We start from the raw sequence: 23,830 nt of genomic DNA, 5'->3' as shown, positions 1-23,830 counted from the left end.
GCCAGTCTGTAGAGTTTACCAGTCCTAGCCTTCTTGTGAAAGGGCTCAATGGAGGCCGACGAATGTCCAGAACACATGTGGAGTGAATATACTTTGAGAATGGTACAGTAATCCATTTGGCATTCAGATATGGAGCAGCGAATGCAATAGAGTGGTGAGGGCTGGAAGCCTAAGAGAATGAGACGTAAATATCACTCATGTAACTAGGCCTTCAGCGTTCTACATCTAATTGTTTTCCTCCGTTATTTTTGTTATGTCGAGGTGGCAAAGAGAATCATCCTTTTGCTGGTGCTGATTATGCCTCTTAGACTTGACTGTTATATTCAAAATGGATCCCTTAGCGCCTTCGGCCCCCCAGGGAATTGGTTCGATAAATTACGTGTGTTTTCTTAATTTCAAGACACGGTCAACGAGGATAGCTATAAAAAAAAAAGAAAAAAAAAAAGACAAACTATAGATTCCTTGTGGTCGCTCACGTTTTAGTTAAAAACAAAGCACTCAAGTGATTGACACAAACTTCTGCTGAAGGGAATGTGAAGGACAACGCTTTTGAGAGGAGAAACGTGTGCTAATTCTCTATTTTGTCTTGAGACTCCAGCCCTTTCTATCATTCGCCCAACAGGATTAATAAATACAAATTACATCAGAACAAAAACAAAGAGAGTAAGTCAACATGGTTTGCTTCATTTCACACCTACTATGACCCAATTATCAGTAAAGTGCAATTATGCAACACCAAACAAACAAGGTAATGTTAACAGTGAATTGGAAATTGGGTTAAACACATCTGGTTCATGACAATGGCCATGAAAGGCCTACCTGACTATAGCTGAAATCTGATATAGATATTAACTCTACATGTTTGTGACATTCCTGCCCTGATTTTTACATTAAAAGACTGAGAAAATCAAATCAAAACTAATGGGTACATTCATAGATTAGAAGTAGTCTTTCAAGCTGTGACCAAAACAAATAAATAAATAAAAATGGGACAGATGAGGATGAACCTGTTTGTAAAATAAAATAAGTGTGTGAAATCCCCCCCCCCCCAAAAAAAAAAAAAAAAAAAAAAAAAAAAAAAACGAGCCAATTACATTTTCACATTTGCTTGTTTCCCCTTTTATCTTTTCTTTTAAACGTCTTCCTGAACCGATGAATCAAAACATCTTCTCTGACGATGTCTTTAATCTGAGATATGGGTGCTGTGTCAGTGCTCTTTTTCTGGGCCAACATGACAATAATAAACTCCCTTCCAACTCACAACATTAAAACACAACTTCATAAACATGAGGTGAGTAAACTGAAGTGCACTACATTTGACTGCATGCAGTGTTCTGAATGTTACATACGAGTCACCTCGCAATTTCTGTAACTTTTTTTCGGCGAAATATTTTTCTTTGATACCATGCATTAGAAGACGTGCAAAAAGATAACACCTAACTCCACAAACACACTTTTGATTGTTAATGGCTATGTTATGAATGCTTATAACATGTAATGCTTAGTGCATGCTGGCCAATAGAGACATTGTGAAAAAAAAAAAAAACAGCAGTACTTAAGCCACAGGTCAAACAAACACGCAAAGGATGCATGGAGTGTAAAACAACATGGATCCATAAAAATCACAATCTTTTACTCTTATTCTATGTACCTATGGGATAAAACAATGCACAGACAGTTTCATGTCCTTTGTTTTCTTACATAATGTATTTGATTATCTTTTCTTAACTTAAAAGACAGTGTTTGGTTGGCACTTGATCAGCACTTCTAAACAAGTTATTGATATCTAACAATTGATCGCACATCTACAATTTCAGAAGCTGCAGAGGTCTAGTTTGGCACAGGTTGTACTATGGAGTCTATTATTACTTTTATGATCTTATCAATACTGTATAGTATTCTATACACCTCGTTGTATGCCCCCATCTCGAGGAGCATATTTCTAATCAACTGACCAGACATCTTTTCAACTAAAATATTTTGTATAGTTTACTTATCAAATAGCAGCATCTTCATAACTTACAAAAAGTACATGTAAACCTATTCATTCAAAATTTTAGTAACTTCAAATGTTCATACAACAGACATGAAACACAAAAACAGGACAACATGCTACTATATTGCTTCCAGTATTCTTTACATTTTCTTACTGTCAAACTAAATAATCAGTGACAGAAATATGGACACCACCGGTTGATGAGTCATCATAATGCACAAACAAATTGCAAAGCTAATCTTAATCAGGCTTAGTTGGCACTCTCATCATCCACACAAGTATAACATAGTTTACATTGTATTGACAACGCTGGACTGCATTTAGACTACAAACTAGAATAGCTACAATAAAGTACATATAGATCATATGACATGACATTGTATTCCACAGAAATGAATTCTAGTCATTTTCAGATAAGAGGATATGCATAAAGGATGTCATTGTTTCAGCTTGAGGTCACAAACAAGTTTCCAACGTACTTTCATTTAACCTATGCGTTCTGTTTGCTTTGTTAAGAGGCTGTGACATGAGCTCTAATTATTCAGCTGACATATGAATATTCATGAATGCTCAACCAATATCTGCTTTCATCTGGGGGAAAAAAAAAAAAAGTCATTTTCCATTTTTATTCCCCCCCCCCCCTAAGTCCTATTTATTCTCGTTATAGACTGAATTGGACACTTTTGAGTTAAAATTGCTGGTTGGTCTAGTAGTGGGTGTCACAGTTTTGGAGGCAGGTGTTTTCTGTGCATTTTAGCCTTGTGAACTCTGCAGCCTGGCAAAATAGTTTCGTACCCTTACGACCTAGTGCATAACTCCCACCAGCAGCACACCCAACACCGCTCATGAGAAGACAAGACGGGAGAGAAAGGAGAAAGTGGGGGAGAGAGCACAGTGTACTGTACAGGAGGAAAAAGCACAGAGAGCTATTAGGTCACCAGTGGAAACCAAGAATGATGACAAACGGCAACATGCAAAGGGGGAATAAGATGTCGAGAGAAAGAGGAAAGTTAATGAGGTGCAGAGAGATATAGTATTTGGCACTGTTTTGATCAGAGGTTTGAAAAAAATAGCTCCCTGCAATCAAGCAGTCCAGTTGCATTGATAAACCCCCTTGTTTTGTGCTTGTGTTTTGTTATATGCTAAAACACTGGGCAGTACAATGTTCTATTAGACAATTGTTTCACAAGTAGCCAGATTGGTAATGGAGGACTTTGCAGTCATCCAGGAAGAGAGGCCTACTGTGGCAATAGCCACACAACATGTTCACACAGACAACCCGTTTGCTTTCAGAAATGCTATGAATTATCAAGAAAGGTGGAGGGACAAAAGACTGGGGGTTAAAATGTTCCCCAAAAATGTCAACGGATCAAATTGTCTTGGATATTGCTTGGCTGTGCGTATAACCCTCACAGCAAGCTGATAATAGAGCTTTGGTTGACAGGGACTGAGGAGATAGGTATGATATAACTAGGGAGAAGAAACACGTTTGCTGATCAGAACACATCCTCTAATCTAAGAGCAGTGTGCCTGCGCTGACGAACGTCATGAGACATTGGAAGATAAATGCGCTTATGGAGATGTCCCTCTCGTCAGTATTGTCAGGTCTTGTCTGTGCGTGACACAGATGTGCACATGAAATATATCCACACATCCCAGAAGTGACAGACAAGCCTCACATTGTGTTCTTAATGTCTCACAGTGCAGTCTTCATAGACCAAGAGTACTCAAGATGAACACAATGGATAGCAGCGCGGCGGGAGGCCAAGGTACTCTTCGAGTGCTTAGAAATGCTCTAAATAGTTGGCCTCCGTGCTTTAGATTAACTATTATCCATGAAAGACAGTGATTCAAAAATATTGATGTGATGTTTTATTACATTGTCCGCCCAAAGTTAGTGACGAGTCACGTGTTTTGGGATTGATAAAAGGCTGCCTGGACAAACTGAAAGAATCATTTTTTTTTTTTTTTTTGTCTTGATGCAAATCGAGAAGGATGGCTCACACGGAAACTGTGACCAAGCCTTCTTTTCAAGTGTCACTCTATTTCCCTTTCATTAGAGGATGCCTCTGAAGAATATTTGGTACCCTTGTATGTAAAGGCAATCGTTCGTTTGTTCACAGATATTGATTCCCACAGCGTTGTTGTTCCCTTTGCTCCGAAGAGGGTACATACTACTTACAACTTGAGCGCAAGTCCGATATTTGAATTCATTATAGGGATATGCGCATATGACAGTAAGGCAAATGTTTTGGCTATAGCAAATTTGAAGTGGGTAAGGATAGGCTTGAGACCTAAATACTGGATTGAAATGCTGAAAACCCTTTCCATCATGTTACAGCATGGGTCACATCTTCTGGGCTACTTCATGACTCGGCAATAAGTCAGCCAAGTGGGAGCGGGAGATTTTGATGTGATAATGGGTAAAGTATATACATCTAATCCTGTAGCACCAATAAAGGGTTAAAAAAAAAAAGAAAAAAATAATAAAAAAAAGAACCTATTTCAGGGTGTTTGTTGCCATGACTGGATATAATTCAATGTTTGTGCATTTGTGGGAGTGTTAGCTACTGTATGTGTGTTTTCGTGTTAAATATATTTATACATTCCTGTGTGTCTTCTCTATCCTCTCACATGGATTATTGAGCCCCTGAACTATAATCGCAGACTGCAACTGTGAAGTTCAGACTGGGCTTGACTTTTACATTTCTTTCACTGCAAAACATTTGATCCCTGTAAATAAAAAGTATCAATAGGCAAATATTTTTTTTTTTTTTTTTGTTTTTTTTTTACATTCAGATCAACCTGCATTCACAGGTTTAAATAACCAATTTTTAATTGAATCTGATCAGTTGAATAAATAATGGTTAAAAATATAAAATACCCAAATTTTGAAATTTCAATGACAATGTAAGATTTCAACAAATGCCAACATAGGTATTAAGTAAATGATTTGCTTCCGGTAAACTGAGGTGACCTCAGGTGCTTGTTGTAAAATGGCTCCCCCCATAACAGTGCCTTCTGCATTATATACAAAAAGAAAGATTTGTGAAACAACCCCATTTGTTGGCTGGGACCTCACTGGACATGCTCAACTCACCGGGAGCTGAGTGAGGTCTTCAACTGACATCAAAACCATTGAACCAAAATGAAAAACAAAATGAAAGAAAGTAAATCAGCAATGAGGTTTTCGAGGAAGGTGAAACCATTTGCCTCACCCTTGAATCTGCAGCTTGGCAGTGGACCAGTTCAGCTTACTCTGATCACCATCGTCAGAAAGGACTCAACACAAACTTTTAAAAAACATCAGGACACATCAGTCCTAAAACACATTCAAATATCACACACACTTGTCTTCGGTGTCTCCCCCTCCTCCTCCTTTTTGATCCTCTCATTTGATTCTGAAATATTAAACAAATATTTGGACATTTCTCTTTCTTCCTCATTGTGACCCTCTAGAATTCCCCCATAGCTCTGTCCTCATCCTTTCCTTCCTTCCTTCCTTCCTTCCTTCCTTCCTTCCTTCCTTCCTTCCTTCCTTCCTTCCTTCCTTCCTTCCTTCCTTCCTCCCTCCCTCCCTCCCTCCCTCCCTCCCTTCCTTCCTTCCTTCCTTCGCTCTTTCCTTTTAGCCCACTTTCTGCGGGTTGGTAGCACGCACGCCCTGCTCATAAGTGATCCGCTGGCTGATCAGATACTGCGCCGCTTGCGTAGCTGCTGGCGACCCTGTTATGGTGACTTTACGGTTCCGAGTACCAGGAATGAATTCTCCCTTTTTGGAGATCTGGATGCGGGCTCCTGTTAGCTCCTGGTACTCTACCAGCGTTTTTCCTCCTTTTCCCAAAATTGCACCAACCAGATTTTCAGGTACAGCAATTTCAACCACGTCCTTGGCTCCATCTGCAAGCTTCTCTGTGGCTAATAGGGAGGAGGCCATCAGTGGGGATGAAGCGTTTAAGTAACCATTGGAAGCACCTGTAGCAGCTGCAAGAGAACCCAGGGAGAAACCACCAAGCCCAGTCGCAGGGTGGCCAGCACTGCCGGAGGCATCGCTAGCGTAGGAGGCTAGGAGGTTAGCTGCAGCAGCGGCCGCCGGGTTAGCACTCGCTGCTACTGCAGCGAGGACACCAGAGGCTGCTGCAGGGTTAAGGCCCAGGCCCAAGGTGTTGGTATTGTAGCCATAGCTGGCCAGTGTGTTGAGGGCTGACGTGATGGCCAGGAGGTCATTGCCGGAGAAGCTAGACATGGTAGCAGGGAAGGCACCCATTCCTGTCAAGCCGACCTGGCCCAGAAGGCTGGATGCAGTGGCAGCTGCCGCGGCTGCGTTAGGCAGCACCTCGGCCGTGTTGGCATAGGGGGATCCGGTGGGGTTGGAGTTAGCAACTGGGCCGGAGACGTTGGAATAACTGATGTTGAGGCAGCTGCTGCTCTGAGGGTCCTCCTGGATTTTCTGTACTATGATTTCCACTGCCTTACGGTTCTGTTCAGGCTCACCACTGATTGTTACCACTCGCTCCTGCAGGTTGATGCCCTCCGGCTTCTGGGAGAGCTGCACCCAAGCCCCTGACTGCTCCATCACTGCTTTGACTGTGGCTCCTCCCTTGCCAATAATCAGCCCAGCTGTGCTGTTGGGCACAATCAGTTTGGCCTGCAGAAAAATATAAATTATATATATAATAGCAGCAAATGAACAAGAGGACCTTTTAACAGCATAAACACTCTGACTGAGTCGGGGCTATGCCAGCGTCCGCTTTACTCAGCGATTTGTTAATCCTCGGGGTTTAAGCTACAGCTGTCACATGGCTCTGTCTTGCTATGAAAAACTGTAGGTAAAAATAACCACATCCCCTCACTTTTTCCTGACCTTGCCAGCCGGTGGGTTACGGCCCAGAGAATGACTAACAGTGGTAACAAATAAACGCAGTGTCCTAGAAGTGAACTTTGCCTTGCACATAGAGACCACACACAACACAACTAGAGTGTATTCAGTGATGGATGACATGACAACTCCCGCGAAGGCCAAACAAAAATATCTCAATTGGTCCCTTGTGGCTGGTTGCAGTACAGTTTGTAATCCAGGTTTTTGTTTGAGTGTATTCTTATTAAATCTGATTTATGGGTGCAAAGTGAGGATAAATTACTGATTTATTTTTATTTATTTCAAACTCAAATCATGTTATTCTGCTGTCTATAAATTACTTTTGATTGGGTCCGAATGACCCATCCACCAATCAATACTTCCATATTGTGGTTTCATCTATGTCATCAGCACAAGGTGGCAGCAACTTTATCTGACATCTTTTGCTTTTGGTTTTAAACAGGAGATCGTCTTCACCATCTTTATTAGACACAAACAATCTTTACTGTACAGGAACACACCTGTTTGATACGGTCAGGGTTGACTGTGGTCTGTGGCTGCAGTATGCTAACTGGTTCTGGCTTCTGAGCACTCTGGGGCATCTCACGGACTTTCTCAGCAATGAAATTGTGGACACCATTGAGGGCTTCGACTGTACCCTGTATCAGACAGACGCGCTCTGTTGTTCCTGCAATGACAGAGTAAGAAGAAAACAAACAAGTGATCAGTTACGTCAATACGCTCCGAACGGATTTGTGGGATTTGCCTGAATCTACATTTATATGAAGACTTGTTGGCAATGAAAAATCTTCCTTGACATTTGACAAAAGCGACCCAATTACTGAGCTATTCCTTCCTTCCCCCATTTATACAATCAACGGAGAAACAGCTGAAAGAAAGAAGCATGCATGGCTAGTGAGCCACAGGGGGGAGAAGGATTCCTCTTCAGTGATGTAACTCTTTCACCACACTAACACTCAGTCTTACTTGCCATGCAGTGCTAAGAGGCTCAACAACCTCTGGGGTTCTTTTTACAACCACATTGTTACGCTCAATTTCAAAAAACACTCCTCCCTTTTGTATGGACTTTGCTGTCTTGCGCTCTTTTAAATTTTATTGTCACTCAGAAATTACAATAGTAGTCAGATTGCAGAGACCTACGCCGAAGCTGAACAATCCTAAATATGGCCACGTGACAAATATGTTTGAAAAATCCTGAGGGGTTGGGCGATGCCTTTCCACTCTAGTCCCAGGGCTGGTCGTAATGTACATGGTTGGGTGGGGGGTGGAGGGGCGATCGGCGACCGGGAGGTGCGGCTCAGGTTAATCGAAGTTTTCCAACCTTACATCACAATCGGCGAGGGAGGAGATATCTGACAAAAAAATTCCCTCTGTCTGGGGGCTTAAGATCCGTTTCAGGGGGGCTAATACACATACATTTTGGACTCACCAGAACCAACCAAAACATTTTGGGGGCGCCTTAAGACATTTTTAGGGGGGGCTTCAGCTTCAGAATGCAATCAGCTGGGAGAATTGGAATCAAAATGAACAGTTTTGGCTTTTGTGTAATCAATTGGCTTCTGAACAATTAAAATATTCCATCGAATAACTTTTGACGCAAATAGAAAAGTTTTCAAATCAATAAACTTTGCATGATCTTTCATGGATAACTGGCTCTGAAGTTCATGTCTCAGCCTCAAAGGAAAACTTTTTGTCCTGTAATGGCTCAGGTGGTAGTGTAGAAGAAAATTACTGGTGCAAGCCCCAGCTCCTCTGAAGCCTAAAGGTCATCGAGCGTGATTCTACACCCCTAATTGCTCTTCGTCATCACAGTGTGAGTGTATATGAGTTCCAATAATGAGCAAAGCCCCACCACTTCGCCAAGCCCATCTTGGGATGTGAGTGCCAGTGAGACAACATGATAAAGTAGCAAGATCTAAGTGCGGCCTTTTTCCACAGTACAAACATGGCATAATGAAAACAACATGCGCATTACATAGAAGTAAAATCACGCCAACAGTGTCTAGGACTTGTCTGGAGAATGTTCTGTGTTGCTGAAGAACAAATACCACTGGGTCTTAGGTATATGTTAGGCAGCCTTTACACTTGGGAAAAGTGCCAGTTTGCTATCTCTCCTTTTAGAACATCTCTGGGGCTGCATTACTGTCACAGGAATCGAGCCAACTTGGGTCTAAAAAGTAAAACCAGAGTGAAAATACCTTACACCTGCATTCTCCATTCTCCCTAATTGCCCAGCAGATGATAATAGCAGTATCTGACTTATTTATTTTTTGACACATTTGAATTAATTTACAACCACTATACTTTTTTTCCAATTACTTTGTGCTGTCATGTGGTGAAATGATGCGCAAAAGACAGTGATTTGTCATTCCAACAATACAAATAAAAAAGGAAATAATCTTAGTCTGACAACAGTTTCCGTCACTTCTTTTTGCGCTTTCGTGACAATAAATTAAACAAAGATGTTACTTTAAGGTAAAAAAAAAAGTCAGGTTTTTCTTCTATGATGATATCAGAATTATAAATGTTTTTTTGGAGGCCAAACACAACTATGTAAGTCACTTTTCTTTCGCATTGCAGTGGCTGCAAAATGATTATTAGGTACATGATGAAGATGGCCGGCAGGGCGACCGACTGGTTATCGCATCTGCCTCACAGTTCTGGGGACCGGGGTTCAAAACCCGGCCCCGCCTGTGTGGAGTTTGCATGTTCTCCCCGTGCCTGCGTGGGTTTTCTCCGGGCACTCCGGTTTCCTCCCACATCCCAAAAACATGCGTGGTAGGTTGATTGAAGACTCTAAATTGCCCGCAGGTGTGAATGTGGGTGCGAATGGTTGTTTGTTTCTATGTGCTCTTCGATTGGCTGACGACCGGTTCAGGGCGTACCCCGCCTCCCGCTCGATGATAGCTGGGATAGGCTCCAGCAGCCCGCGACCCTAGTGAGGAGAATCGGGTAAAGAAAATGGATGTATGGATGGATGATGAAGATGCTCCAAATGTAAAGCGACCTCGCCTGCCTTGTGAAGTCAATCACTGTAGCTGACAGCAAAAGGCAACACTGCGCACACCACCAACTCTTACTTTAAATCTTGAGAACGATTTTAAAAGACAACACAGCAATATGAAGCAAATCTGGTGTGTTGCTAGAAAGCAAGAAGTGCATGACTGTACGCGAGTTGGGTTCAAACCCACAGACTCCCAAGTCGAAATAATGACAGTCGCTGCCCAAATGACGAGGTTATAGGCTCATGTATCCTACTTCTAAAGTACTGTAATGATTTGAAAGTGGTAGGACCTGCTCTAGGTTCAGTGTGCTGTTCCCGTTTATTTACTTCTTGGCACAGGTTTGTCGGCCACATCACTGACAGCAGCAAGAAAATGGATTCTTTCAGCAAAGAAAACCCTGTGGATTACAATAAAGCACCGTGCAGTACTTCAGTTTGGTATATTTTTTCACACTGACATCATTTACTGTATGTTGTATGTCCTTATGTATGTATAAACAGTAAATAGGTGGTTTCTTGATGGCAAAGATACATTATGACTGTAAAGTTGCCATTATAGAGAGTCTCTGTAGTGGCAACTTTACAGTCAGTCATTCTGTATTTAATAAGGGGACCCACTCACATTGTCTGTTGCCGCACCAGTCAAGAGCAATGACAATGCTCCACTCACGCACAGATCGCTGCGATTACGTATTGTCCTCTTCCGCACAGATATGTCTCCGTCGAGACGGTTACTGCGGCACATTTAAAGGGAACGGGAGGAGCCGCTCTGATTGGCAGCGAATGAAGTCGGCGGTAAACACTCCCACAGCGGAGCAGTCTGCCCACTCTCAGATCCGCCGGGCTGCGCTTGTCGACAAAGTTAATTAGTCTTACCCACCCCTAGCCACCCAGTTGTGGCGCTTGTCGTGCCAGATTTACACCGTTCAAGAAAATAGCGCCCTTAAACTTTAACATTCAGAGAGCGCTTCTCCCAGCTCAACGCTAAACAGTGAAGGAAGTTAGATTAGCCATGTTAACAAGTCGGTATCTCAGTAATACTTCAACTTTTGTTTTCATTTACTGTCACTTGTCCCTTGACCTTGTTCATGTTTACATGATGATCTATCATCATGTAAACATGAACTAGGTCAAGGGACAACAACTTGTAAACCGCACATATTTCATTTTATTTATATGTCATGTCATTTTAATCTCAGTCTCTAACAGGGATGAGTTGCATATTTTTACATGATTTGAGTATTGGCTGTATTTAATATGCATCATGGTCTATATAAACCCCCTTTACTAAGAAGCCAATTTATGCATTTATCCAAACACAAGGCATGTCGAGAAGCAAATAAGCAGGCAGCAAATGAAATGTCTAAAGAGTTTGGGGCCACAGAGACACACAGTTGGTGCTGTTGCACCTGCTGGCCATTTTTGAAGTGATAATGTGACAGAGGGAAGCATGCCAAAGCAGGCTTTTAACCTAATGTGTGCTTTTATGTCAACTCATAAATTTTTCATTATTTGTAATATTTCCAAATGGTAACATGCACAATTCATTGTTTTATTTAAACTAATGTTGCTTTATAGCCATGTTCAAAGGAATGAAAAATCCAGGTTGTGTTGTTAAATAAACAACGGGTGTAATTTCCTGTTAATCCTCTTCATTGGTTTTCATTTTATTTCCATTAGTCGGGAAAAGATATGCCGCACACATAACGGTAAATGAAACACTAATTGTTAAACAAGACAAGGTTCACCTCACTGTGTATGAATATTAAAACAACATTCGTGTCCTTAAGAGAAAATCACCTTTTTGCCTGCTGACACGGAAAAAAACCAAAACGTAATCAAGCAATTGCTGCAGTAGCTTGTAGTGAAGATGCAGTGTGCGTAAGCTTGTCGCTGAGCAATACTGCAGCTGCCAAGCCTCTGTGATCATCTGAAGCATGCAGAGACCCGATTCAAATGTTATCTTAGATAAGATGCCTTCAGGACATACAACCATCTACTCTCCAACTGCTACATTTAGATTTCACAACCTACAGTAAGTTACACAGATTTCAATACCAGCCTCTTTCTCTATCGTTGACCGATTTCACTATAACTACTTCAGGCTATAATGTAAGTATCCTTTTGTTGGCAGGGATACAGAAATGCTCTCGGGAGTAGACCTCTCTTTCCCTCAGCTTTGTCAAAGATACCAGTGACTTTCAAGGTCTTTAATCTTGATTTTGGATGAACAAAATTGTAATTCTTCTGCTAAGTTGCTTAAGCTCTTCACTACAAAGAACGTAATGCTGCCTAAACGTTAAGTCTACTGTTTGATGTCTTCACTACATGCCACATATCACTCCGACTTATTCATAACACTCCGAATGTCAAAGACAGTCACACAGTAAATTAAGGAATATCAAGTGATGGAGTGGTAATCAAACATTTTACAAACAGTTCACTCATTCATTGAAAATCATGCTGTCAACAGGGAATAGACACATTTGTGCATAAGTGAATATTTGCTGCAATATATGTGAAAAATAAGCTCAAGGGATCCATCCATCCATTGTCTGTACCGCGTTATCCGCACAAGGGTTGCGGGCGTGCTGCAGCCTATCCCAGCTAACTTTGGGGCGAGAGGCGGTGTACACCCTGAACTGGTCACCAGCCAATCGCAGGGCACATATAAACAAACAACCAATCGCGCACACATTCAAACCGGCGGGGAATTCAGAGTCCTCAATCAACCTACCACGGATGTTTGGGGATGTGGGAGGAAACCCACAGAGGCAAGGGGAAAACATGCAAACTTCACACAGGCGGGGCCGGGATTTGAACCCCGGTCCTCAGAACTGTGAGGCAGATGTGCTAACCAGTCGTTCACCGTGCCGCCAGCTCAAGGGATGAGAAGGGAAACCTATGGCAACCAATTAAACAATGTGTGATTTTAATGTGCTTGTGAAATGCCGCTGGGTTTGCAAGAATACAGTTTTGTAATCGCGCAACTCAAGTTTCTACCTACTTTTAACTATTTATTTCTTTTTATTATCGCCACAAATTAAATTACAAAGGTAACATTTCTTCCTGGCGTGCTTTGTTAGCCACAGCATAGTAGCAGAGACACATCTGACGAGTTACAGGCCAAAATACTGTCGCGGTGTAACTGCAGTCAACTCTCAAAAGAGAATGAACTGCACGAGACTAAACAAAGAGATTCACAGTGCCACAGACGAATAGCTACCAACTTTGATTTGTTTTTAAATAATGCTATTACAAATAATAATAAAAAATATATATTTACAAGATAGTGACATCCCAGATGATTTTCAAATCTGGGATAACCGGACGTGGCCAGAAATCAATATTGTTTTACATTCAATGTTAACAACAATATAGTCTTATGGTATGAAAATATTTGGCTTTAAAACAATATTAATAATAATAATAAAATAGTATAGTGAGGATTTACTTATGAATGTCATTATATTTCAAACACGCATGATGTGTTTCGAGAAACTGTTTAAATCAAGTCTGCGGAATATCTTGGCATGCATTGTACAAGGCTGTAATTCCAGCAGGTTTAGCTCTTTAAAACTAACATAAATTGTGACAAGTAACAATATTTGCAGGGTGAAAGTCCAAGATTTTAAGACTGTGGTGTTAATGGTCCCTAAATGCCATAAAAGTCGCCTGTGCCAGAGTTGATTGAACGCTCTAAGGAGGTGTTATAAAACAAACAAAAAGATATGTAACTGGTTGGCTCAACTGACACACACGACACATTGCATTTTGTTATTTTAGGATGGCTTATGTTTCAAGTTACTTTTGCAGTCACACAAACGTGTGTGTGTGTGTGTTAACAAGTCAATATACAACTGCCAATAAATAAAAATTACAAAAGGGATCAAATTCAGGGAAGCATCTTCCTCAATAGTTGTATTTTACAATAGTTGTAAACTTTACAATCCACGGTGGCTTTTATTTATGCCTACATAGTGGAGTGGGGGCAGCACGATGTTGCACTCAAAAATGATCCAGCCTCCATTGTTAAGTACACTAAGTTTCAAAATGTGCAAAGCAGCATGGTCGTCTAATGGTTATCACGTCAGTCTAGTTGTTATCACGTCTGCCTCACAGTTCTAAGTTTTGGGTTTGAATCTCAGCTCCGGCCTTCCTGTGTGGCATTTACATTTGCTCCCCGTGCTGGCACTCCGGCTTCCTCCCATATTCCAAAAACACGCTTGTTGGGTTTAGTGGTAAATGTGAATGTGGTTGGAGGACAAGTACCGTAATTTCTCGTGTATAATGCGCACCCCCAAAGTTGACCTCTAAATTCTGGAAAACCCTTCTACCTATGTATATTGCATTTTTACAATGCATGATTTTGCTTCTACCCATATGATCAAAACATCAAGTATTATCTTTATTTTGTTAGTTTTTTTTCTAATAATTATTCTGAAGCTAAGCACTTTATTTGAACACGTAATCCTTTTTTTAATTTACTTGCTCTTATTTTTAATTTAACAGCCCTACTTTTATTTAGTAAATTTGAAAACACACAGTTGTGCTCATATGTTTAATTACCCAGGCAGAATTTGTAAGATGGGTACAATTCTTTAAAGAAAACATGAAGGGCCAGTCGAAACACATTTAGTTTTATTTTAATGGGATTCAAATTAAACTGTCAAGCATTTCAGAAAAGCCTTATCATCAAAAATGATTAATGATGGTAAAATTAATGATGGTTGTTGTTCAGTCAGTCATATTTAAAAAAAACAATAATTCACAAATTCTGCCAGGGTATGTAAACTTATGATCATAACTGTACATATATCCAGTCATACATACCCCTGTCATATTGGAATGAAAGTGTCGGCTACAAGGTTTTTATAGCCACTAGGTGACGGTGGCATTTTGGAATGAAAGTGTACAGCTTTTTCATAACCACTAGATGGCAACATACAGTTATAAAATGTGAAAGTTTTTTCCATTTGCCCCTATACCTATGTATAATGTGCACTATTGACTTTTGACAATTTCTTTGGGGGGGGAAAATGCGCATTATACATGAGAAATTACGGTACGACTGAAAATATATGGAAGTATGGATGGATGGATAGATGGTAAATTTATCAAGTAAAGTACAAGGTAGTAAGGTACAATGGTTAATGGTATTGATTAAGGGCTGTTAATTTGTATGACATATATATATACACTTATTTTGTTATATGAGACCTCATCATATCTCGCCAGATTTCAGTTCAGTGAGCATCTAGAGGATTATCTTATTTTTTTTTAATATGCCACCGCAGACGAGAGACAGCAAAGATGATGACCATAGACAGCTAAGAATGTTAAAAGGTGTGATTCATGAATTTGACTTGCCTTGAGCAATCCCCTCTCTCCATTCCATGTATCAATCACTTACTAATATGTGTGTCATTTTGTCTTTTATTTCAATTTGTTTCAATTTATTTTATTTTACACTAAGAATTTGAGCATACGGTTTGTTACTTAAATTATTGCCTGTCCGCTTAGCAAACGTTTTGGTGGCAGAACCTGGAACAGATGAATTACAGTATCTCACAACAGTGAGTACACCCCTCACATTTTTTGTAAATGGTTTAATATACTGTATCTTTTCATAGGAAAACAATGAAGAAATGACACTTTGCTACATTGAAGAAATGACATTTTGCTACAATGTAAAATTCTGAAGTATACAGCTTGTATAAAAGTAAATTTACTGTCCTTTCAAAATAAGCACAAAGCCTGTCTAAACTGCGAGCAACAAAAGTGAGTACACCTCTAAGTGAAACTATCCAGGTATGTGCCTAAGGTGTGTGCCCAAGGTGTCAATATCTTGTTGGGCTACCATTATTTTCCAGCACCCTCTTGGTCATGAAGTTCACCACAGCACTAGTCACGACTGGAATATAACAGCCATATAGACCAATTTGATGGTGTGTGCGCTATATGGTCTGAGTCCTGACAGGCTGACACCCGACCTCTTCAACCTCTGCAACAATGCTGACAGATATATGTCTATTTTCCAAAGACAACCGCTGGATATGATGCTGAGTGTGTGCACTCAACTTCTCTGCTCGAACATGGCGAGACCTGTTCTGAAGAACCCGTCCTGTTAAACTGCTTCATGGTCTTGGCCACCATACTGCAGCTCAGTTTCAGGATGTCGGCAATATTCTTATAGCCTAGGCCGTTTCTATACAGAGCAACAATTCTCTTTTTTCATATCCTCTTGGCCATGAGGTGTCATGTTGAAATGTCATTGACCATTATGAAAGATTTTGATAGTAATGACACCAGATTTAACACACCTGCTCCCCATTCACACCTGAGATCTTGTAAGACTAATGGATCACAGGACACCAGGGAAAGGAAAATGACTAATTTGGCCCAATTTTGACATTTTCACTTTTGTTGCCAGACACGCTAGAATGTTTAGACTCTAATGTAGACTGACTGCTTTACATTGCGGCAAAGTGCCATTTCTTTCGTGTTGTCCCATGAAAAGTTAAAATGTAATATTATAATATACACATTAGTGTCTATTTCTATTATTTCAAATGGGAAAATTAAGTTTCTAACCATACGCAAATTGGAGGTCAACCAGCTGCACTGGTTGCCACCAAGGAATACCACTGTATATCTCCTCATACGTGAAAAGTACATTGTTTTCACAATCCACGTGTTCCGTATGCAGTAGGCGAGCTTAGCATTATAAATCACAGCAGGAGATTTAGATAAAATGGGCACTACACGTGTATATTTGCCAAAACATTTATTACCTCTGAAGGTTGTAGCAAAATTGTAGTCTGTTTGTTTTGATCATGACAAAATCCTACTGGAAAAAAAGACAATCCCAAAAAGTTTTCATTCCTCTGCTTTCTAGTGCATGCCTCCATCTTTCGAACTGTTCCTCCACCTGCTCCCTGCTTTCACTGGAGATCACAATGTCATCTGCAAACATCATGGTCCACGGGGATTCCAGTCTAACCTCATCTGTCAGCCTATCCATCACCACTGCAAATAGGAAGGGGCTGATCCCTGATGCAGTCCCACCTCCACCTTAAATTTGTCTGTCACACCTACAGCACACCTCACCACTGTGAGGTGTGCTGTCACCACTGCCCTCGTACATGTCCTGTATTATTCTAACATACTTCTCTGCCACTCCAGACCTCCGCATGCTGTACCACAGTTCTTCTCTGGGTACTCTGTCATAGGCTTTCTCTAGATCTACAAAGACACAATGTAGCTCCTTCTGACCTTCTCTGTACTTTCCCATCAACATCCTCAAGGCAAATAATGCATCTGTGGTACTCTTTCTAGGCATGAAACCTTACTGTTGCTCGCAAATACTCACTTCTGTCCTGAGTCTAGCCTCCACTACTCTTTCCCATAACTTCATTGTGTGGCTCATCAACTTTATTCCTCTGTTGGTCCCACAGCTCTGCACATCACCCTTGTTCTTAAAAATGGGCACCAGCACACTTTTGCTCCATTCCACAGGCATCTTCTCACGCACTAGAATTCTATTGAACAAGCTGGTCAAAAACTCCACAGCCACCTCTCCTAGATGCTTCCATACCTCCACAGGAATGTCATCAGGACCAACTGCCTTTCCATTTTTCATCCTCTTTAATGCCTTTCTAACTTCCCCCTTACTAATCATTGCCACTTCCTGGTCCACTACACTTGCCTCTTCTACTCTCCCTTCTCTCTCATTTTCCTCATTCATCAACTCCTCGAAGTATTCTTTCCATCTATCTAGCACACTACTGGCATCAGTCAACATATTTCCATCTCTATCCTTAATCACCCTAACCTGCTGCACATCCTTCCCATCTCTATCCCTCTGTCTGGCCAGCCTGAATAGATCCTTTTCTCCTTCTTTAGTGTCCAACCTGCCATACATGGCATCATATGCCTCTTGTTTGGCCTTTGCCACCTCTACTTTTGCCCCGTGTTGCATCTCAATGTATTCCTATCGGCTCTCCTCGGTCCTCTCAGTGTCCCACTTCTTCTTAGGTAACCTTTTTCCTTGTATGGTTTCCTGTACTGTGAGGTTCCACCACCAAGTCTCCTCTCGTTTCCTGCCAGAAGATACACCAAGTACTCTCCTGCCTGCCTCTCTGATCACCTTGGCTGCAGTGGTCCAGTCTTATGGAAGCTCCTCCTGTCCACCGAGAGCCTGTCTCACCTCTTCCCGAAAAGCTGCACAACACTCGTCCTGTCTCAGCTTCCACCACAGGGTTCTCTGCTCTGCCTTTGTCTTCCTAATCTTCCTCCCCACCACCAGAGTCAAGTTACACACCACCATCCTATGCTGTCTAGCCACACCCTCCCCTACCACTACCTTACAGTTTGTAACCTCCTTCAGATTACGTAGTCTGCACAAGATGTAATCCACCTATGTGTTTCTACCTCCGCTTTTGTAGGTCACCCTATGTTCCTGCCTCTTCTGGAAAAAACTGTTCACTACAGCCATTTGCATCCTTTTTGCAAAGTCTACCACCATCTGTCCATCCAAGTTCCTTTCCTTGATGCCGTAGTTCCCCATCACTTCTTCATCACCCCTATTTCCTTCACAAATATGTCCATTACAATCTTCACCCATTACGACTCTCTCTCTGTCTGGGATGCTCAGAGCTACTTCGTCTAGCTCCTTCCAGAATTTCTCTTTCACCTCTAGGTCACATCCTACCTGGGGGGCATAGCTACTAATCACATTATACATAACACCCTCAATTTCAAGTTTCAGCCTCATCACTCGATCTGATACGCTTTTCACCTCAAAGACATTCTTAGCCAACTCTTCTTATAAAATAACCTCTACTCCATTTCTCTTCCTATCTACGCCATGGTAAAATAATTTAAACCCTGCCTCTAAACTGCTAGCCTTACTGCCTTTCCACCTGGTCTCCTTGACACACAATATATCAACCTTTCTCCTAATCATCATGTCAACCAACTCCCGAGATCTTCCTGTCATAGTCCCAACATTCAAAGTCCCCACATTCAGTTCTAGGATCTGTGCTTTCCTCTTCCCTTTCTGCTGAAGAACCCGCTTTACACCTCCTCTTCTTCTTCGACTTTGACCCACAGTAGCTGAATTTCCAACACGCCCTGCAGGTTGACAGCGGACGTTGTTAACCCGGGCCACAACCGATCCGGTATGGAATTCTTTGAATGAACGCTCATATTTGTTTGGCAAGGTTTTAAGCCTGATGCCCTTTCTGACGTAACCCTCTGCATTTATCCGGGCTTGGGACGGGCCTACAGTTTGCAGTGGCAAATTCAAAGTTGTTTTTTTTCCCCTTCCCCTACCATTCGAAGTCAGCAAAGGCCGATTGTGGAATGTCTCTTACAGATTATCCTGACCGATTATCCTGTTCGAAATTTACGATCGCAAATATTTATGTATGTGGTCAACGTCGAGTTTGGCAGAGCGAGGAACTCCGTGCCAATTAGGAAGTGACCTGTACCTTGTGCTGATGGGGACACAAATAGGGGAGCAAGTGACGTGTTGAGTGTTTGTACAGTATATGTCTCCTAAGTCATTCACCACAATATAAATGACAAGGACAAGAGTTTCTAACCGCAATGTAGATACTACGTAAGCTAATAATTAGCCTAGCTTCTTATATTTTTTATTTGACTACTGCTATTTACTTTTTGGGGGGTATGTGCTTATATGTACACACACATATTGATTTTTAATATCTCAACCGATTTTTTAAATGTGACAGACTCCACACATGACAAGGAAAAAATAAACGTGTGTGCTTACTGTTCAAAGATGGCCATATGCATAAGAGGGAACTGGCGTGCAGCTGCACGCTTTTCTGGGTGCATAGATTTTCTCATCCACCTAAGTAATTTACACACCTTCATGCCAGATACGTGCTCTGGGCGAACCAAGTCTAAAATGTGGGTGATCCCTGTCAAATTTGGCCTTGCATGTATTCTCCCATTGACTTAAGCACTTTTCCTCTTACGCGCTTCAGATGCTGTAGTAAGTCAAGCGCCCTGGGAAGGTGAAACATCATCCATCCATCCATTTTTTCTGAGCCGCTTATCCTCACTCGGGTCGCAGGAGTGCTGGGGCCTATCCCAGCTGGGGTACACCCTGAACTGGTTGCCAGCCAATCGCAGGGCACATACAAACAGACAACCATTCACACTCACAGTCACACCTATGGGCAATTTAGAGTCTCCAATTTATGCATGTTTTTGGGATGGATGTGGGAGGAAACCGGAGTACCCGGAGAAAACCCACGCAGGCACGGGGAGAACATGCAAACTCCACACAGTCGGGGCCGGGGATTGAACCCGGGTCCTCAGAACTGTGAGGCTGACGCTCTAACCAGTCGTCCACCGTGCCGCTAGGTGAAACATCAAATATATTTAAACTGCCACTACCACCATGTTTCTTGCTTTTTTTTTTTCCTTGTTTCTTTTTTACCACAGTCTCATACAGTATGCCAATGTTGGCATACAGATATACATTGACTTAAAGGCTCAGCTGTCCAGCCACACCAATTTGTCACACCATGTCTTTCCAGTGCTTAGCAAAGTAACAAGCTACTAGTGACTGCACATAGAGACTGAACAAAAATATTTTACATAGTTGATGAAAGAAGCACTGTGAGTCTACTATAGACGGAGAATATTGGGACTAGCATACGTTTTTTTGACATTTTCTCATGATGATCACCAACAACTGTGAGGTGCGACTCTGCTTCAAACTTGTTGCTGGCGACATTGAACGACAAGCCTCGAGTATTTCTTTCTTTTTTTGTGGAAAGGAACAAAGATTATCCAAAGATGACTCGTTAAAGAGAAACGAGCACAGAGCCCACTAATTACAACAACTACATTTATCGGAATGGTGAGTTGTTTTTAATTGTTTTTATGGCGGTCCACATAATATGTCAACGAGGAACCAGTCCGTGGCATAGACAAGGTTGGGGACTGCAGATGTAGAGCAGCGATTTCTAACCTTTATGGAGCCAATGCATATATTTTACAATTGAAAAATCTCACGGCACACCAACAAACAAAAATGTCACAAAAAGTGGATAAATCAATTACTGTATGTACTTCCTGCCATCTAATAGAAGAGCATTTATTTGTTTTGTCTGTCACTATGCCTCACTGGCATAAATAGATGAACAAAGATACCTTATTTCTTGTAAATAAATTGTTTTTTGCGCAATTAAGCAAACTTTTATAATTTCCCACGGCACACCTGTAAGCGCTCACGGCACACTAACGTGCCCCGGCACACTGGTTGAGAATCACTGATGTAGAGCATAGTAGGCCAGACCCTTTTTATACATGAACCTCCAAGTATGCATTCAGTCATAATCACAGTATTCCGATTCAATTACTTTTATTGGATTTATTTCATACAAAATAAAGAAAAGAACAACATGCTCTCCGTCAAAGTCTAAGTATAGCTGGAGCAGTTTGCACACCCCGACTGGCTGACTACACACTGCATCCCCTACATAAGGCATTTTTCAATTTAGAGTTTGCTTTATCTTTTGCATCTATTTCAATGACATTCTCAAGTCTCAGGAAAAAAAAAATCACTCTTAACACACCCCACGAATAATAATCACGAATAATCACTCTGAATATTTTTTTAGACACACCCAATAATCAAGCCTTTGCTGACTTTGATCAGAAATGGGCATTTGGTGAAATGTTCAAATTTGTCCCAATGATCAGTATGTGTACTGTACACCGCTTTAGCGGTAAATTATGCCAGGGAGCTGTTACATACTCAGTTGATATTGTAACGGTAAAATAATGAAGTACATTTTGTTGTCCATAACATCACAACAAAAACCAACAAACTCTAACACTAACATATTATTGGCTCCAGCAAAATAGGATTGAAAATAAGGTTTATTTATTATTTGGTTTGTATTCAAATCCTGAATGCCCACATCGCTCCCCTATTTTGCAGCTGCTTAAACATGGTGATGTGAATCACTCACTGGGTGTGAGTGGGTGTGTGTATGTGCCGCTTGCACTGTGCGAGTGGGTGCATGTAAAGTACAGTGCGCTGCACAAACGGGGGCTCAAGAAATTCAGTCTGGCAAAGTTTTGTTTTCAAGCCAAATGTGAAAACGCCTTGTAAAAGGGGCTGCATTCCAGGGCAGGCGTGCAAGTCAAATTTCAGTATGAGGTCATCGTATCTGGCCCAAGCTTTCCCAACTACTAGGAACCAAATCTTAAAGAAAGGCAGGATGGGGAGAAGGGAAAAGGAAACTTGGCTTGTGTTCGAGTAGCTTGAGTACAGCTGGGAGAGGGGTCATGTCTACTGAGAGAGATTGAAACGGGCTATTTCTGGGATGGCCCGCCTGTCCCCTCTCACATACGATCATGCATCATCCCCACTCTTCACTATCTTTACTCACTCATCTCTGCCATCCACACCGAGGCCTAATTTTACAGTTCCCTTCAGGACTTCTTTGAATGCTCACGTTCATGTTTGTCGTGGACACAGATGCAAGGCGTGAGGTGAGGTTGGTGGGAGTTTTAGTTCTCATCGCAGAGAGGCGTGCAGGAGAAAATGGCTGCACCGGTTGTTGTCCCCTGATTTCTCCCGTGAGTGATTGTGCTGCTGTTGGAGTGTGCTCAGACTGCCGCAGGATGACAGATGCGGGTGTGAACTGTGTGTAGTGGTATTAGCATGCTACATCAGCCAAAATGGCGAGTCATTTGTCACCAAAGGTAAACCAGGTAGCACAAACAAACATCTCGCATATTTAAAATTAAGGCACTTTAGTGTTGCCAGTCTGGACGGACTCTTGTCCTATTGTATCACAGAAGCGGCTGTTTCATATTACTTGTGTGGGCCAGGACAACCACCCGATCAAATCCCTGCCAGCACCCTCTCCATGAACTCATCTTGTCACTCATCACAATTATGAGATGGGCAGAGCAATGGGCAGAGCAGGTGGTGGACTACGACCATGTGTACAATACAAAGAGAGAAGTAAGAATATACACCAATATCTTCACTTGGACCTATGCAAACAAATGGGTCTTCATTCTTAATAACCCAAAAATAAGGACAATAACCCCCAAAGGATACTATAGTAGGACCCCACATTGCATCATACAATAATTTTCATTCATTTATGTTAGGGATATTCGATACCACTTTTTTCAGACTGATACAAGTATGAGTATTCACTCTTACTCACTGATGCCGATACCGCTAATACTATTGATAACATTTCAATAAATACAATGACAGAAAATTGTGAACAAAGACCTTTCTCACCGACGCACATGTTGATTCACCAATGTGTCAAACCGCCGCAGTGTAGCGCCAACCCACTGGCGAGGAGGACTTACTCAATGTCAGATTTTTTTTTATACCTTAAGTATTGGCGGCGGCGGCGGCACGGTGAACGACTGGTTAGCACATCTGTCTCACAGTTCTGCGGACCGGGGTTCGAATCCCGGCCTCGCCTGTGTGGAGTTTGCATGTTCCCCACGTGCCTGCGTGGGTTTTCTCCGGGTACTCCGGCTTCCTCCCACATCCCGAAAACATGCGCGGAAGGTTAATTGAAGACTCTGAATTGTCCGTAGGTGTGAATGTAAGTGCGAATGGTTGTTTGTTCCTATGTGCCCTGCGATTGGCTGGCGACCAGTTAACGGTGTACCCCGCCTGTTGCCCGAAGATAGCTGGGATAGGCTCCAGTACGCCCGCTACCCGAGTGAGGAAAAGTGGTACAGTAAATGGATGGATGGAAGTATTGGTGGCTGTTATCAGCAGCCTTCGTGAGTACCCAATACCTTGAAGTACGACTGGCCGGTATCAGTACTCACCCATCCCTAATTGACATTAAAAAAAATACAGTACAACATTGAGCCAAGCTATAAACTTTTTTAAATATAAATTTTCATTGCTGGGGGTGAT

The 23,830-nt window shown here is 41.8% G+C and overlaps 1 protein-coding gene across 5 annotated transcripts in view; it reads right to left on the bottom strand.

Moving 5' to 3' along the window:
* Positions 1–5,621: 5,621 nt before the first annotated feature.
* nova1 (NOVA alternative splicing regulator 1) overlaps positions 5,622–23,830 on the bottom strand; it is a 30,650-nt gene continuing 12,441 nt past the window's right edge. For 3 of the 5 annotated variants that reach the window (XM_061703436.1, XM_061703437.1, XM_061703439.1), the window contains 2 exons: positions 7,373–7,539; positions 5,622–6,641 (listed from right to left, as the gene is read on the bottom strand). In XM_061703436.1, the coding sequence (XP_061559420.1) occupies positions 5,622–6,641; positions 7,373–7,539 (1,187 nt within the window). Of the gene's footprint in view, positions 6,714–7,372; positions 7,540–23,830 lie in introns of all 5 variants that reach the window. The other 2 variants (XM_061703435.1, XM_061703438.1) reach the window with 1 other exon arrangement.

The sequence above is a fragment of the Phycodurus eques genome, chromosome 17 (genome assembly GCF_024500275.1).
Source record: "Phycodurus eques isolate BA_2022a chromosome 17, UOR_Pequ_1.1, whole genome shotgun sequence".
Lineage (NCBI taxonomy): Eukaryota > Metazoa > Chordata > Actinopteri > Syngnathiformes > Syngnathidae > Phycodurus > Phycodurus eques.
The sequence above is the reverse complement of the archived record's forward strand: the minus strand, read 5'-3'. Positions and strand labels throughout refer to the sequence as shown.